The sequence below is a fragment of the Callorhinchus milii genome, unplaced genomic scaffold, assembly GCF_018977255.1.
Source record: "Callorhinchus milii isolate IMCB2004 unplaced genomic scaffold, IMCB_Cmil_1.0 Scaffold20, whole genome shotgun sequence".
In the NCBI taxonomy this organism is placed as follows: Eukaryota; Metazoa; Chordata; class Chondrichthyes; order Chimaeriformes; family Callorhinchidae; genus Callorhinchus; species Callorhinchus milii.
This window is the reverse complement of record NW_024704761.1, coordinates 1088651-1101031: the sequence shown is the minus strand read 5'-3', so window position 1 is coordinate 1101031 and position 12381 is coordinate 1088651. Positions and strand designations below refer to the sequence as shown.

The 12381-nt window shown below is 46.6% G+C and overlaps 1 protein-coding gene across 1 annotated transcript; it reads right to left on the bottom strand.

The window, feature by feature from the left end:
- Positions 1–2436: 2436 nt before the first annotated feature.
- LOC103175685 (germ cell-specific gene 1-like protein) lies at positions 2437–12110 on the bottom strand. The gene is made up of 5 exons (XM_007888839.2): positions 11807–12110; positions 10027–10074; positions 6630–6782; positions 3148–3259; positions 2437–2864 (listed from the first exon to the last, which is right to left on the bottom strand). The coding sequence occupies exons 1-5, from the start codon at positions 12108–12110 to the stop codon at positions 2564–2566; spliced, it is 918 nt and encodes a 305-aa protein (XP_007887030.1). The 3' UTR covers positions 2437–2563.
- Between the last annotated feature and the right edge of the window lie 271 nt (positions 12111–12381).

Genomic DNA, 12381 nt, shown 5'->3' with positions numbered 1-12381 from the left:
ATACGGCCGAGTACGATGTGTGAGGAACAGAAGGAAGCTGGAGATAGCATTAACAATGATTACTCTCAGGCCGTGGAAAAAAAAGAAATGGTTTGATTCACACCGTCATCCTTGATTGTAGTGAGTACGGAAATAGTCCTCAGAAACATGTCTGCTCCCAGACTCGCTAACTGCCTTGAACACAAAACTAATGGGTTGCTAATTGAGAAATCAATATGCATTATACATCTGACACTCATCTGCGTACAGGGTGCCAAGGACAATTAATCAACCGGTTGATTAGTTCATAAAACGAATCAGAATAAAAACGTAATGGATTAAGACCTCCAGAGTGAGAGAGTTGGCAGTAACTGAACTTTACTTCCCTGTGTGCCCAATCAAGACATGATTGAGGAGTGCTATCAAACAGAGTCCTGTAGCTCAGTAGTTAGAGCACTCACCTTGCAAGTGAGAGGACCTGAGGTCAATTCCCAGGCAGGGCGAAATATTGGGCAAGTTTCCTTACTCCACACACCTCTGTTTACCCCGCAGTAAGTAGGAACCTGGTTCTTAGTCGACTGGTGAATCGCTTTCCGGGCGTAACAATCCCTTCAAAGAAAAAATAACCTTACACTATATTCTGTGAAGCGTTTTGAGAGTCTCGAAGACATGATAAGGCGCTACATCAAACGCAGTGATGATTATCATTATCAATGCGAGGATTATAATTGTATCCTGTGCAATCCCACGTCTCCCCTGAGGGGCGGTAAATGCTTTCAGACCACAGAGAGCGCTCACACAGGGTTGAATTATTGGACTAATCTCCCAGACTCACAGCAAAGCAGTAATGGGATAATGGGACGTTAGTTCAATCAAACACAATCTTCGGCTTAGAATGCTCGTTTTACGTGTAGTAAAACACTTCGCTTTCCAGATCGCATCAATTTGATGCTTAATGCAGCCATTTACACAGTTGATTCACTTTAGTTTATTCTGTGAAGCGCTTTGAGACGTCTCGACGACGTGATCAGGCGCTATATCAAATGGAAGGATCTTGAGTGCGTGGGGAATGATAGACAAGCAGACAGAGAGGGAAAATTCTAATGCGAAAACTAACCTGTTTTGTAAAAAAAGATTTATTAAGCTTAACAATCATTGCTTAAAAATATACAGTTGTACATAAAAACATCAAACTTTTTTCCACAGTAATGTCTCCTCAATATACAGAACAATGGAGTGTGCGTTACTGAAATTCAATCATTTACAATATTATAAACCATAATTAATATTTAGAAACTACACAGAATATTATCAGCCCAATAAATAATAATAATAATAACCCTTGCATTTGATTTGGCGCTTTTCACGTCTTCTCGACGTCTCAAAGCGCTTCACAGAATACACTGTAAAGTGAATTGACTGTATATTTGTGGGAGAACGCAGCAGACAATTGCGCACAGCAATGTCCCACAAACAGCCATGGATTGAAAATGACCAAATTATTATTGTTTTGTTTTGGAGGGATTATTATTAGGCTCTGTGCGGGGTGAGGAAACTTGCCCGAGGTTTCGCCCTCTGCCGGGAATTGAACCCAGGACTCTCGCTTGCAAAGCGAGTGCTCTAACCACTGAGCTACAGGACTCCACATATCTACAGCACTCCCAACCCCCCAACCCCCACACAAAAAGGACAGACTTTTGCATTTATTTAAACCGAACCTTTTAGGTTGTAAAACACAACACATCGACAATTGGATTCCAACTTTCAATATTTTTTAATAGAAAGTGTAGATGGATCAATTTATGGATGGAGGGAGGGAGGAAGGGAGGGAGGGAGGGAGGGAAGGCAGAAAGGAAATCAGTGGGAGGTTAAGGTCTGAAATTCTACCTATCAGACGCTACTGTGCGCAATTGGCTGCCGCGTTTTGCCCACAAAATAAAAATATACAGTCACTCCACTTTACAGTATATCCTGAAGCGCTTTGAGACGTCTCGGAGACGAGATAAGGCGCTGTGTCAAATGCCAGGATTATTGTTATTATTATTATTAAGAAGTGGGGACTAAGATTGCCGTGATCTCGGACACTTTGTGACAGGTACGAAGCTACAGAAGGGGAGTTTACACCCCAACAATTCAAACCATTCAAGTTAATAGCCAGCAATCATCTGGGATTCCCCCCCTCTGCTCATCCCTCTTCACCCCGACTCCCACACCCCCCCACTCCCTCGCTTCCGCCTGCCCACTCTATAAGGATCGCAGTAGTGCAGTGGTCTACTGAGGGTGACTGAGATTCGCGGGTCTGTCATTACCTGCACTAGGAACATAGGAACAGGAGGAGGCCATTCAGCCCTTCGAGCCTGTTCTGCCATTCTAGAAGATCAAGTCTGATCTGTACCTCAAGTCCGATTACCCGCCCTTGCCCCTGAACCTAACAAGAAAATCTATCCACCTCAGTCTTGAAAATTTTGAATGGATCCAGCCATAATCCAACTAAAATACCAATGGACAGTGGAGGGGGAAGCTGAGGCGAAGGAGCTTTACACAATGTGGGGACAAGAGCGATTAACCCTTTCTGCTGTGACTCTCAGCAGTACTCCTCGCTCTGAGCCTCCAGGATGTCGTTCAGGTCAGCGAAGACCGAGCTGCTGGACATCTTGCGGCCGTTGCTGGAGAGATCGAGGAACTCCTCGGTGGAGCTGGGCGCTGAGCTGATGTACCTGTCCCACACCCGCTCCCCTGCCTCGTGCTCCAGCAGCTTGGGTTTGCTCTTCAGGCTCCGCTCCAGGTTCTTCCTCTTGTGCTTGAACTCCAGGATGGTCTTCGTGTAGGTGTTTATGGTGGTCACTGAGGCGGCCATACAGCAGGTGAATGAACCCCACGCCAGACTGTGACACAGGAGCAGATATACAGTCAGCAGCAATAATAATAATTATAATAGTAACAACAATAGTAACAACAGTAATAATAACAGTAATGATAACAGTAAAAATAATAGTAATAATAATAAAAATAATAATAATAGTAACAATAAAACAGCACGCAGCAGTATTCAAAAAGAGAAGGGAGTTTCGCCCGGTCAACAATCCGCCAATTCCTCCTGCACTTTGCTGTCTGAGGGACGTTGCTAACGTGTGAAGCCACAGAGAGCGCGGGGATGATATCACTAACCAATACGACCATCCATAGTCCCAGGTCTGTGGCCTCCAGTCTTCGGGCCCAAGATTGACTGTCATCTGAAACACAGTCGTGTACATCATGTGGGCCACCATCCCCAGGAGACCTGCAAACACAGCACAGTAACATCAGCACCCCCACCCCGCCTGGGAATCAAACCCGGGTCCTCTTGCTCGCGAGGTGAGTGTACGGCGTCGGCGGCGTTGTTGCTGTTGTTGCTGAGGGCTCCTAACCGCTGAGCTACAGGAAGCCCGACACCTGGCAACCTGGTGGGTCACAGCGTCCCTGGGACCCTCGTCCAGGTGGGATTTGGGAATTGAACGTAAGACAGTGGTCAGATTGCAGGTGTGTGCGCGTGTGCTCCGAACGCTGGTTAACAGCCGCAGTTCCCAATAACCACCCGCAGGTGGCGGCACCAAACCAACAAAAGCCCTCACACCGGACAGAATCCACTCAACGCTGCTCCCCGACAGTGTCGCACTAACGAGGCTGTGCCTCCGCCAAACAGCAGTCACCTGAGAGCCACCGCCGATAAGTCAGCGAATCCCCAGAATAAACTGCTGAGCTCCTCGCAAGCAGACGAGGTGATTGGATTTCGCCCACCAAACACACAGTCACTTACACTTTGCACTGAACGCCGCGAAGGGCTTCGAGTCGTCCCGACGACGTGGTGCGGGAACCGGCTGCGTCAAACGCACGGATTATTATTGCAGATATTAAGGGGAAAAGTTCGCCCGAGCCGAGATTTGCTCTCGTAACGTAACATTTTTCCAGAATTAGGCGAGTTCTTAAAATACAGCCTTGGATTTTGAGACCAGGGCTTCTGTGAAGTTTCCTGTAAGAAACGCCACGGAATAGCAGCTCCGGAGACGGAATTGGAACAACTTGCCAAATTCTGGATGCTTTGAAATGCTATTTATACAGCGTCAATCTGGACCCGGGTGGAACGTTCGGGTGTCGAGGGATTACAAGGCAAGGAACTGGAGTTGAGGTACAGATCAGCCATGATCTTATAAAATGGCGGAACAGGCTTGAGGGACTGAATGGCCTCCCTATTTTCCATTGGTAATGTGCAAAATGTGTGATCTTTAAATGGAATTCCTTATTTGTTTATTTACTTACTTATTCATTTAATAAATATTAATCCTTGCATTTAACATAGAGCCTTACTCTGGATGTTGCATTTTGTTTGTTGTTACTACGGTATTGAAACATCTCAAAGTGCTTTGCAGGATTTAGTGCGAAGTGTAGTGACTGTGTGTTTGCAGGTGAACGCCTGTTTCAATCAGGAGTATGCGAGTGCTTTGTACTTTAAGCGCTCTGGGACACTACCCAGCCTGAGGGTCGCTGTATAAATGCAAGTTGTTGGACTGAGGAAAGCAGGGAAATAGATTTGCAAATGTCACTTGCAAATATTGGAGATGTTTGTGTCCTCAGTGAGTGGACGTGTGTCAGTCAGACTGTGTGAAGCCAACGGCTCTCCTCCAAGCAATGAAATATTGATACCGAGATACAATCTGCAAATGTCAAGGCCACAGAAAAGTGAGAGGGAGAAAGAGGAATAGAGATAGAGAGAAAGTGAGCAAAAGACAGAGAGAGAGAAAATCAGGGTGAGAGCGAGGGAGAGGAAGAGAGGGGGAAGGGAGAGAAAGAGAGGGAGGAAGGGTCCTCGCCCCCAGCGACAGTCTCTTTGAAAGCAAACAAGGCTTACAGAGTTGTGTTGTGTGTAATTCATCTTTGGTCAACGCAAACCATCCCAGATTTAGACCATCCCAGTCGATCGCTGGGACGAGGCACGTGGTGCTGTCACTCGCTGCTTATTGGAGTCGATCCAAATGTAAGTGTTATGTTTAGTCGGTCTACACAGACAGCACAGACATGGCTTAATTACTCGGCAAGTGCACGAGGCATTAAGTGTCTCCTGTGAATAGCACCTGTGTTTAATTGGCTCAGGTAAAGAGCTGCCAAACGCGGAGTGCTTGACAGCAGCACAACTTATGCCTATGTCGATTGCAAAATAAAACTGTTTTAAATAGAGTCTGACTGCCAAGAACTCTTATATATATATATATATATATATATACACACAGACCCAGGGTGACCCAAAAGTCAGGATATCTAAAAAATGTCTATTGGCTGTTGGTTGTCTGATGGCTAAAACAGGAAATGAGACACCCAACTTCGGTTGCTCAGGGACCCACTGACATGACTGTTAGGGGCCCCGGAACCGAGCTTTGTCCCTGGTCCTGGCCAACGATCCCCAGGATAGAATTGGGACGTTCGTTTGTAGTTGTTTGTGGGACAATTTGGCTTCCGAGTTGGCCCACAAAACACACTCCCACCACTTCACCATCCCAAATAGAGGGATGATTCAGTAGAATTATTATTATTATTAACAAATGCCAGAATTATTTTATAATCAACTGCAGATCATGAAGATATTTTAAACGGTTGAAAAACCCAAATGGCTGTGATATGAATGTGAACCATGGATAATAATAATAATAATAATAATCCCGGCATTTGATACAGTGCCTTATCACGTCTTTGAGACGGCTCAAAGCGCTTCACAGGATATACCATAAAGTGCTGTGACTGTGTGTTTTGTGGGCGAAACGCTGGGAGGATGCGATTCACAACTTTTGTTTCTCTGAAACTGACAACCACTCAGCCGCCGATGCCAAGACATGGAAGGTCGAATTTTACTGTGAGGAACTTAATGTCCTCATCAATTTTATGCCTCGGTACTGGGAATCTTGATGAGCCAGCCGGCACGGGTGTGAAACAAGTCCCAGCGTTACTGTTAGAAGCTTATAACTCCAGCAAGAAACAGACGCAGGGCTTCAAGGTTGGTGAAGCAGTATATCACTGGGAAATATGAGGAAAAGCGGTGATTTCCCCGCTGACTGGCACCGGAGTTTAACTGTTCACACAGCTTACAGTTACGGCTGGAAACGCAGCGTAAATATCAGCAACAGGGACGGTCTGGTGTGTCAGCCTGGCTCAGTAGTAGTAGTCTCGCCTCGGTGTCAGCAGGTTGTGGGTTCATGTCCCATGTCGGACTTGAATTCACGGTGTCTAAGCTGACACTCCTACCCAGCATTGAGGGGTGTGTTACATTGCCAGAGATGGCATCCTTCGATGAGATGTTAAACCCACCTTTCCTAACAACCCTGTTCCGGTCATTAATTATCTCCCTGGGGAAAGAAACACTTCCTGGTATCTGTCCTGAAATTGCCCCCTAGCTCTTCTCATCCTGCTGTATTGGTGCACCTCCTCGTCAGACCACAATGACCTGTTTCCCCACCAATGTGCAGCATCCGAGACGCTATCCCACCTGAGGGCGCTGGACACCACGGCGAGTAGCCGTTATTGTTTCCGTACTGTAACGTTCTATGTAATTCCCAATGGATTATTTGAGTGAACCAGAGTAAAAGTGTTTGGCAAGAGCGAGAGACATCATACAACAGGATTACCTGACAGTACAGTGAATATGGCAGCAAAGGCGTTCAGCTTTAGACCATCAATGACATTGGTGTAATGGCAGATCTCAATGCACATGAGGCTGAGACCAACCAAGAGCAGGAGGATATACAGTATCTCAGCCACGATAGACAGCCAGAGGACACCTAGAAGAACAAATCAATACGATCAATGTTCTAGCAAGTGTGTAATCCCAGTGACAGTCATATCTAACCACAATCATATTCCTTGCACCTGATGTAGAGACGGCAACATCCAAATCTTTCAAAGTGCTTCGCTGGGATCTGCTTGTCAGAGGGCTGGTATATACTTGTAGGTAAAAGGAGAAGCCAATTTGCACAATGTCCCATGAACAGCCATGAAACACACAACCAATTTACCTGGGTTTTTTGAAGGGATTATTACCCCCGGAAAAGTGATCCGCCAATCGACTAACAACCGGGCTCCTACTTACTGCTAGTTGAACAGAGGTGTGCGGAGTAAGGAAACTTGCCCAACGTTTTGCCCTGCCCGGTAATCGAGCCCAGGTCCTCTCACTTGTGAGGTGAATGCTCTAACCACCGAGCTACAGGACTCCACAGAACATTACTCTACTTCCAAAGTGCTTTGTTTCATCAAAATGTCCTTCCTCTGATCATTGGCATCCTCTCGTTTACTGCTCTCTTCCTCTGATTTTTTTTTTTGGAGGAAATGTCTATCGAAGCAGCACCATCGAGGGACTTGTCTCGGAGCTGTCAGCGGCTGAATTAACATCAGTTAAAGTTAGATACAATAACCAGGGGTGCCTTAAGCTGTGACTGTGGATGGTAATTCATCTCTCTGAGCATCAGCATCAAGCGGACTTGTTGAGATCAGATGTCCTGAGATGGAGATTTTGTTCAAACGAAAGAACAGAACAAGAAGAATAAAGTGTTCATCTCTCCTAGAAGTTTACCAGCAGTAAGTAGGAACCCGGTTGTTCGTCGATTGGTGCATCGCTTTTCCGGGGGTGTTAATCCCTTGAAATACAAAAATAATTATAATTTGGTCACTCAATCCACGGCTGTTTGTGGGGACGCTGCTGTGCGCAATTGGCTGCTGCGGTTCGCCCACAAAATGTACAGTCAATTCACTTTCACAGTATATTCTGTGAAGCGCTTTGAGACGTCTCGAAGACGTGATAAGGCACTGTGTCAAACGCAAGCATTATTGTTATTATTGTTATAAGTGATGTGTAACAGATTTATCAGGTATGTTTTACAGGTGGCAGCTTGGCTGTTGATAGCCTACTTGCCTTTGGGTTAGAAGATTGTGGGTTTGAGCCCTATGTCTATAGGTTGAACTCTGGAGTTCTTTGCGCAAATTGGGTGCCACACTTGGTTACACAGTCACTACACTCAATAGGGATTTCTGGTGCCATGTTCTGGGCTAATAATCCTTGCCTTTAACACAGCGTCATTCACATCAGGAGGATTGCCTCAAAAACACTTCACACGATTTGAAGGTTGAACGTGTGTATTTTAATAGACGAACACAGCAGCTATTTTTGCATCCAGCAACGTCCCACATTGGTATTTTTTTAAAAAGCTTTCCCCAGGAAAAGGTATCTGTTGAACAAGCCGAGAGCTGCAGTGAAGCCCCTGATTTATTTCACATGGATGACAATCCTGAATGCAGGTTTAGTGCACCGGCTACCAGATAGCCTGACATTAACGAACAGCCATTAAAAGGAATGATAATTTAGGAAATCGTGTTTTAATCCAATTAAAATAAAATCATAATGTGTCCAACAGATCGAATTGCCCGTTAATCTGTACAAGCCGGAGTTTGACAGATTTGCCAGTGAAAAGGCTCTTGATCTCACAGCGCCTTGACGTGGGACATCATAACTCCTGTGAGCTCTTGTCACAAGCCATGTTGAAGCCATTAACTTTGAGCCAGATGTGCTGCAGGGATCATATCTTCAGCCTCTCTGCCTGACTCCCTGCTCAGATACGTCAGTGTCTTGGGACGTGAGTGGAAATCAATCTCAGGCCAGCCATGTTCAAAGAGGCAAGATATTCTTGCTTTGTAAATTCTATCACACACCTCACTCCGCACAGCTTCATGGCTGTAGAGCACAGCGAGGGGAAATCTGTTGCAATCTCCCGTTCAATAACTATCCCGGACAAACAATCCCTCAGATAAAAATAAATAAACCCAGCATTCATGGCTATGTGCGGAACGTTGCTGTACGCAATCCACGACTGTTTGTGGGACCCTGTTGTAAACAATTGGCAATTGGCTGCTGTGTTCCGACCACACACCTGTACAGTCAATTCACTTTACAGTATAGAAGGAAGGGAATTTCTCTCTCTCTCTCTCTCTCTCTCCGGTGTCCTGGCCAACAACCCCACAAATAAAATTGGCTGTTCACTTTGTGGCTGTCTGTGGGAGGTATTGCTGTGCGCAAGTTGGTTGTTCTGTTTACCTACAAATACACAGTCACTACAGTTAACAGCAGTTACTGTGCAGTGTAAGTTTTGATGTTATAGCTGCGTTATAATAATCAGAACCCTTGCATTTTTTTCCTGTGGCGCTTTTCACGTCTCAAAGCGCTTCCCAGAATATACTGTAAAGTGAATTGATTGTATATTTGTGGGAGGAACACGGCAGCCGAACAGTTGTGGATTGAAGTCACCAATTTTATTATTGTTTTTTTCTCTTGAGGGATTATTATCAGGCGTGTGGAGTAAGGAAACTTGCCAAAAGTTTTCCCCTGCCGGGGGTCGAATCCAGGTCTCCCGAGTGTTCTAACCACTGAACTACAGGACTCCACTTATGAATTGTATGGATTATTAGTAATTCAAAAGCCTTTATTGAGAGAAACAAAAGGATTCACGACAATCCGTGGCTGAGCATCTCTGTCCAAATGGTCTGAAATATATTGAGGGCATGAATCTTTCCTGACCCATCTGTTATCCCTGCGAAGCCGCTCCACATTCATTTACTGTAAATCTCTCAACTGCTGGATAACTGCTAAAGACCAATTTTGACAAAACGTCCGATGACTGTCCTTCTCTTGCGCTGAAGGCACTGCCTCTCTCTCCCAGGGTTACAGACCGACCCACAGACCCTGGAATACCCTTGTGTGTCAGCCTGTGCTTAACATTCTCCAGCATCTCGACCCACGACTGTTTGTGGGACGCTGCTGTGTGCAATTGGCCGCCGCATTTCGCCCACAAAGGAGACAGTCAATTCACATTACCAAACTGTGCAGCGCTGTGAGACGTCTCGAAGACGTGATAAGGCGCGGTATCAAATGCGGGGATTGTTATTATTATTATTGACGAGATGGCTAATCAGCTGGAAGCAGAGACAGAAGTGGTCGGGAAGTGAATCTTCCCCCCCCCCCCATCCAAAAAAACTGACCTCGTTCAGCAGGAGGCGTCAGATGGATGAAACTTCGACACCTTTCCCCTGTAAATCACAGACACCGCACATCAGGACATCTTTCTGCATCAAGTTACATCTTTTGTTAAAAAGAAACAGAGCATCAGCTGCACCGGACATCGGGATTCATGTACAAACCGAGATTGGCGTAAGATATATTGTCGGGGTCTGGGAGGGGGGGGAGGGGGGGGAGGGTGGGGGTGCAGCCGGGTGTCTGACACGCGCAGAAACCCATCACCATATGCTTAAGAGTCTACAAACCGAGCTGAGATTTCCATGCATCCCACCGACACGTGGGAATCCCCGAGATGGATTGTTGGAACAGAATCCGCGCCCTCTTTCTCTCCCTGGGGGGGGACGGGGGGGGGGGACACGCACCCTGCTTACCTAAATCCGTATAGTTTTAGGCGCGTTTACATCCATTCAATGTGACTTGGTGTATCGGGGGAGCAGAGAGGAGAGGACACAGAGACAGACGGAGAGAGGGAGAGGGAGAGGGTTGCCCGATTTGCGGAGTTAAAGGATATTCAGTGAGAACAGAAATGCGTGAGCTGGTGACATTTAAAGAGCCTGGCATTTATAATCCCTATTTTATTGTCTGTTTGCAATTGACTTTTTTTCCCCAGCCTCGCCAAGGTCGCTCCCTTGCGCGGATTAAAGGTGGCTGTTGATCGCTTTTACGGTAGCTGGGGGCGGGAGGTTTGGGGCTCATTTCTGTCTCTCCCCCAACCCCAGGTCCAACCCCCACTGATACCCTTTAGCAGAGATTGTCTGGAATTGGATTCTCAGCAGTTCCCGACCCCACTCCCACACACACCCCCCCCCAACCCCCCACACACACACCCACCCACACTCCACACACCGCCCCCCCATACACACACCCACACAAAAAAATTGAAATTGTTGTTGTTATTCCCCCCCCCCACCCCTCCGTTGCATTTCCCTCCAATTTCACCCACAAAATAACAGTCACTACACTTTACAAAGATGTGATAAGGCGCTACATCAAATGCAAAGATTATTATTATGGCATCAACACATGTAATTAAACCTTCCCAAAGGCTCCATCTCCCTACATGGAGGGGTGGGTGTGAGGGAGGGAGGGAGGGAGGGAGTGTGAGGGAGATCAGAGCTATGCTAACAACCCCTGATATACACAGATCGGAAGGAGATGTGGGAGAGAGTGAAAAAAGGAAGAAATTACCCCCAAAAAGCAAAGGAAACCACCAGAAAGTTCTGAAATATGATCAGAAACGTGTGAGTGAAACAGTTTCACATTGAAGGCAATTTTCCCCATCCAATTAACAGGTATGTTGTTTAATATTAAACACACACAGTCACACAAACAGTCACACACACACACACACATATACACAAACAAATACACACACACATATACACACATAAATACACACACACATATATACACACAAATAGACATATATACACACAAATAGACACACATATATACATATATATATGCACACACACGCAAACAGACACACGGACACATATACACACAGACACACACATATACACACAGACACACACATATACACACAGACACACACAGTGGTTAAAAGAATACATACATATGGAGCCACTTGTTAAATGTAAAAGTTGGAATAGTGGGATTATTGTTGTCACTCCATGGGGTGGATGGGGTGGATGGGGTGGGGGGTGGATGGGGTGGGGGGGGATATACAGAGGGTGGGGAGGTTGGGGGGTGAGGGGTTTGGATATAAAAGCTGACACCCACCTTCCCCACTGATGTTCTCCTCACAGGAAAACCAGATCCCGGCGTGGAAGTAGCAGACCACATACTTGTCCTCGCCCGTCTCCCAACTGTATTGGACCACACCACCGCTCTGGTTGGAGGAGGCACCGTTGAAGATGATGCAGTTGGGCTGTTTCTCTTTGACACTGGACTTGCAGAAAGGCTTCACCACTTTCCTGGTGCCCTCACACCAGTAACTGGTGCTGAAGGCTGTGATGCAGAAGATCAGGGCGATGGAGTTGAGGGTGAGAGCCAACGAGGCTCTCTGTCTCCTGTCAATACCCATTGCAAGGGAAGGGGTGGGGGTGGGGGGGGGGGAGAGAGGGAAAGGGAGGGAGGGAGAGAGAGAAGAGAGATGGAGAGAGACAGGGAGAAAGAGAGAAGAGAGAGAGAGATGGAGAGAGACAGGGAGAGAGAGAGAGAGAGAGATGGAGAGAGAGAGATGAAGAGAGAGAGATGGAGAGAGAGAGAGAGAGAGAGGAAGGGAGAGAGAGAGAGAGGGAGGGAGGGAGGAGGGGGGGGGGGGGGGAGGAGGAGGGAGGGGGGGGGTTGAAGTG